We start from the raw sequence: 4,754 nt of genomic DNA, 5'->3' as shown, positions 1-4,754 counted from the left end.
ACACACACACAGACACACACACACACAGGGTACACACACACACACAGGTACACACACAGGGTACACACACACACAGGCACACACACACAGGTACACACACACACACAGGGTACACACACACACAGGTACACACACACACAGGTACACACACACACACAGGGTACACACACACACACAGGTACACACACACAGACACACACACACAGGTACACACACACACAGGCACACACACACACAGGTACACACAAACAGGTACACACACACACAGGTACACACACAGGCACACACACACACACACACAGGCACACACACACACACAGGTACACACACACACAGGTACACACACACAGGTACACACACACACACAGGGTACACACACACACAGGTACACACACACAGACACACACACACACAGGGTACACACACACACAGGTACACAGACACACACACACAGGTACACACACACAGACACACACACACACACACAGGGTACACACACACAGACACACACACAGGGTACACACACACACACAGGTACACACACAGGGTACACACACACAGGCACACACACACACAGGTACACACACACACAGGTACACACACACAGGTACACACACACACAAGTACACACACACAGGCACACACACACACAGGGTACACACACACAGGCACACATACACACAGGTACACACACACACAGGTACACACACACACACACACAGGCACACACACACACAGGCACACACACACACAGGCACACACACACACAGGTACACACACACACAGGTACACACACACACAGGCACACACACAGGTACACACACAGGTACACACACACACAGGTACACACACACACAGGTACACACACACAGGCACACACACACAGGCACACACACACACACAGGTACACACACACACAGGTACACACACACACAGCACGTCTGGCCACGTACGGTGCGAAAGAAGTTCACACACACATGTAGCATGGTTGTCTGGATTGTGATAACCGATCTGAGTTGCGAAACGTGGACCCCCCTAATGGAGCATCTTCGCCGGTTAGAAACATTCAGGCTGGCCTGCCTACGATCCATCCTGGGTTTAACCTGCAGGCTGGATTGTGTGAGGAGCTCACAAATCCTTGAAAGATCTGGGCAAAGTCCCATCGGTGAGCTCCTCCGGCAGGCAAGGCTGCGTTGGCTGGGCCATGTAGCCCGCATGCCCAGCCACCGCATGCCTAAACAGCTTTTGTTCGGCCAGATCGAGGGAGCTAAATGGGCGCGGCACGGGCTAGAGAAGAGATGGAGTGATGTGGTACAGGAGGACGTGGAGCTGAGTGGACTTGCCGATGACTGGTACCAGCGGTGTCAAGATCGGCCTCAGTGGAGGAGGCTCGTGAAGGACGCTACTGGGCAGTTGGAGGCAGTCGCCCTCCAACAACAACGGAGGGCGGAGGAGCGACGCTCACAACAACGAGCGGAGCGCCGGGTGGCTAAAGCACAGCAAGTTGGCACAGTAGGGGGCACAGGTGGTGCATCAGCCAGTCATCTCGGTCATCTCGGTCAGTCGACCCGTGGCACCTGCTGGGTCTGCCCCGTGACCTCCTGCCAGCGGGCGTTCGACACTTCACGTGGCCTCAAGGTGCACTTGGCCTGGCACAAGCGTCGTGGTGACGTCACCGCCACTTAGTGGCGAATGGCGGTTGTTGTTGTTGTTGTGTGCGTGTGTGTGTGTCACTGTGTGTCTGTGTGTGTGTGTCTGTGTGTGTGTGTGTTTGTGTGTCACTGTGTACCTGTGTGTGTGTGTGTCTGTGTGTCACTGTGTACCTGTGTGTGTGTGTGTCTGTGTGTCACTGTGTACCTGTGTGTGTGTGTGTCACTGTGTACCTGTGTGTGTGTGTCTGTGTGTCTGTGTGTCACTGTGTACCTGTGTGTGTGTGTCTGTGTGTCACTGTGTACCTGTGTGTGTGTGTTTGTGTGTCACTGTGTACCTGTGTGTGTGTGCGTGTGTGTGTGTCACTGTGTACCTGTGTGTGTGTGTGTGTCACTGTGTACCTGTGTGTGTGTGTCTGTGTGTCACTGTGTACCTGTGTGTGTGTGCGTGTGTGTGTCACTGTGTACCTGTGTGTGTGTGTGTATGTGTGCGTAGCGGGCAGACTTGTAGGGCTGCCAGGCAGTGGTGAGGTGCAGTGCAGGCGACACAGAGATTAGAAGGGGGTCTCAGGGGGTGATTGAGGGGGTGATTGAGGGGGTGATTGAGGGGGTGATTGAGGGGGTGATTGAGGGGGTGATTGAGGGGGTGATTGAGGGGGTGATTGAGGGGGTGATTGAGGGGGTGGTTGAGGGGGTGGTTGAGGGGGTGATTGAGGGGGTGGTTGAGGGGGTGGTTGAGGGGGTGATTGAGGGGGTGATTGAGGGGGTGGTTGAGGGGGTGATTGAGGGGGTGATTGAGGGGGTGGTTGAGGGGGTGATTGAGGGGGTGATTGAGGGGGTGATTGAGGGGGTGATTGAGGGGGTGATTGTGGGGGTGGTTGAGGGGGTGATTGAGGGGGTGATTGAGGGGGTGATTGAGGGGGTGCAGGCAGTGTGGGGGGGCTGCTAGGGTGAGGGAAGACCCCTGAATGTTTGCAGGATGGCGTTGGTCTGGTGGATGAGTCTGTTGGCACTGATGAACACGTTCACGGGCCTGCACACACACACACACGTGAACACATACACGCACACACACGTTCACACATACACGCACACACACACACACACACGTGAACACACACACGTGAACACACACACGTGAACACATACACGCACACACACGTGAACACACACACGCACACACACACACACACACACGTGAACACACACACGTGAACACATACACGTGAACACACACACGTGAACACATACACGTGAACACACACACGTGAACACACACACGTGAACACATACACGCACACACACGTGAACACACACACGCACACACACACACACACACACACGTGAACACACACACGTGAACACATACACGTGAACACACACACGTGAACACATACACGCACACACACGTGAACACACACACGCACACACACACACACACACACGTGAACACACACACGTGAACACATACACGTGAACACACACACGTGAACACATACACGCACACACACACACACACACACGTGAACACACACACGTGAACACACACACGCACACACACACACACACACACGTGAACACACACACGTGAACACACACACGTGAACACACGCACGTGAACACACACACGTGAACACACACACGTGAACACATACACGCGCACACACATACACACACACACACACACACGTGAACACACACACGTGAACACACACACGTGAACACACGCACGTGAACACACACACGTGAACACACACACGTGAACACATACACGCGCACACACATACACACACACGCACACACACACACACACGTTCACACACACACGTGAACACACACACACACACACGTTCACACACACGTTCACACACACACGTGAACACACACACACCACACACACCACACACACACACGTGAACACACACACACACACGTTCACACAACAACAACAACAACAACCGCCATTCGCCACTAAGTGGCGGTGACGTCACCACGACGCTTGTGCCAGGCCATGTGCACCCTGAGGCCACGTGAAGTGTCGAACGCCCGCTGGCAGGAGGTCACGGGGCAGACCCAGGTGCCACGGGTCGACTGACCGAGATGACTGAGATGACTGGCTGATGCACCACCTGTGCCCCCTACTGTGCCAACTTGCTGTGCTTTAGCCACCCGGCGCTCCGCTCGTTGTTGTGAGCGTCGCTCCTCCGCCCTCCGTTGTTGTTGGAGGGCGACTGCCTCCAACTGCCCAGTAGCGTCCTTCACGAGCCTCCTCCACTGAGGCCGATCTTGACACCGCTGGTACCAGTCATCGGCAAGTCCACTCAGCTCCACGTCCTCCTGTACCACATCACTCCATCTCTTCTCTAGCCCGTGCCGCGCCCGTTTAGCCCCCTCGATCCGGCCGAACAAAAGCTGTTTAGGCATGCGGTGGCTGGGCATGCGGGCTACATGACCCAGCCAACGCAGCCTTGCCTGCCGGAGGAGCTCACTGATGGGACTTTGCCCAGATCTTTCAAGGACTTGTGAGCTCCTCACACAATCCAGCCTGGTTAAACCCAGGATGGATCGTAGGCAGGCCAGCCTAAATGTTTCCAACCGGCGAAGATGCTCCACTAGGGGGGTCCACGTTTCGCAAGCGTAGAGAAGGGAGGGAATGACCGTGGCCGAGAAGACCTGAAGCTTCGTGCGGAGCGACAGACCAGGTAGCTTCCACACAGCGTTACGCAACCGATGAAAAGATATTGCCGCTCGACTGATTCGGAGTGAGACCTCTGCTGATAAACTGGAGCCGGTCATAAGCACACTGCCCAGGTATGGGAAACTCTCCACTCTCTCCACAACTGCCCCATCACCAATTGGGAGTTGTGGGGGTGGAGTGTCCGATGGTACAAAATACCCAGGCAGGTGCTTAGTTTTGGTGGGGCTGATGGTAAGGCCCCACCTCTTAGTGGCACGCTCCAGTCTCAGCAGCAGCGTCTCCAACTCCTCTTCTGAATGAGCAGCTATTACCAAATCATCGGCATACATAACGTGGTTGACCAATAGGGAGCCATCCCTTGATCGCACCCGGGCGTCGATCAGCCTCCCATTGTATCTGTACCAAAT

At 55.0% G+C, this 4,754-nt stretch overlaps 1 protein-coding gene across 3 annotated transcripts in view; it reads right to left on the bottom strand.

The window, feature by feature from the left end:
- Window positions 1-2,478: 2,478 nt before the first annotated feature.
- LOC144952230 (programmed cell death protein 10-like) overlaps window positions 2,479-4,754 on the bottom strand; it is a 16,012-nt gene continuing 13,736 nt past the window's right edge. For all 3 annotated transcript variants that reach the window (XM_078882652.1, XM_078882651.1, XM_078882653.1), the window contains exon 9: window positions 2,479-2,682. In XM_078882652.1, coding sequence (XP_078738778.1) covers window positions 2,595-2,682 — 88 coding nt within the window. In that variant the 3' untranslated portion in view covers window positions 2,479-2,594. The remainder of the gene's footprint in view (window positions 2,683-4,754) is intronic.

This window comes from Lampetra fluviatilis, chromosome 66 (genome assembly GCF_964198595.1).
Source record: "Lampetra fluviatilis chromosome 66, kcLamFluv1.1, whole genome shotgun sequence".
NCBI classification, from domain to species: domain Eukaryota; kingdom Metazoa; phylum Chordata; class Hyperoartia; order Petromyzontiformes; family Petromyzontidae; genus Lampetra; species Lampetra fluviatilis.
The sequence above is the reverse complement of the archived record's forward strand: the minus strand, read 5'-3'. Positions and strand labels throughout refer to the sequence as shown.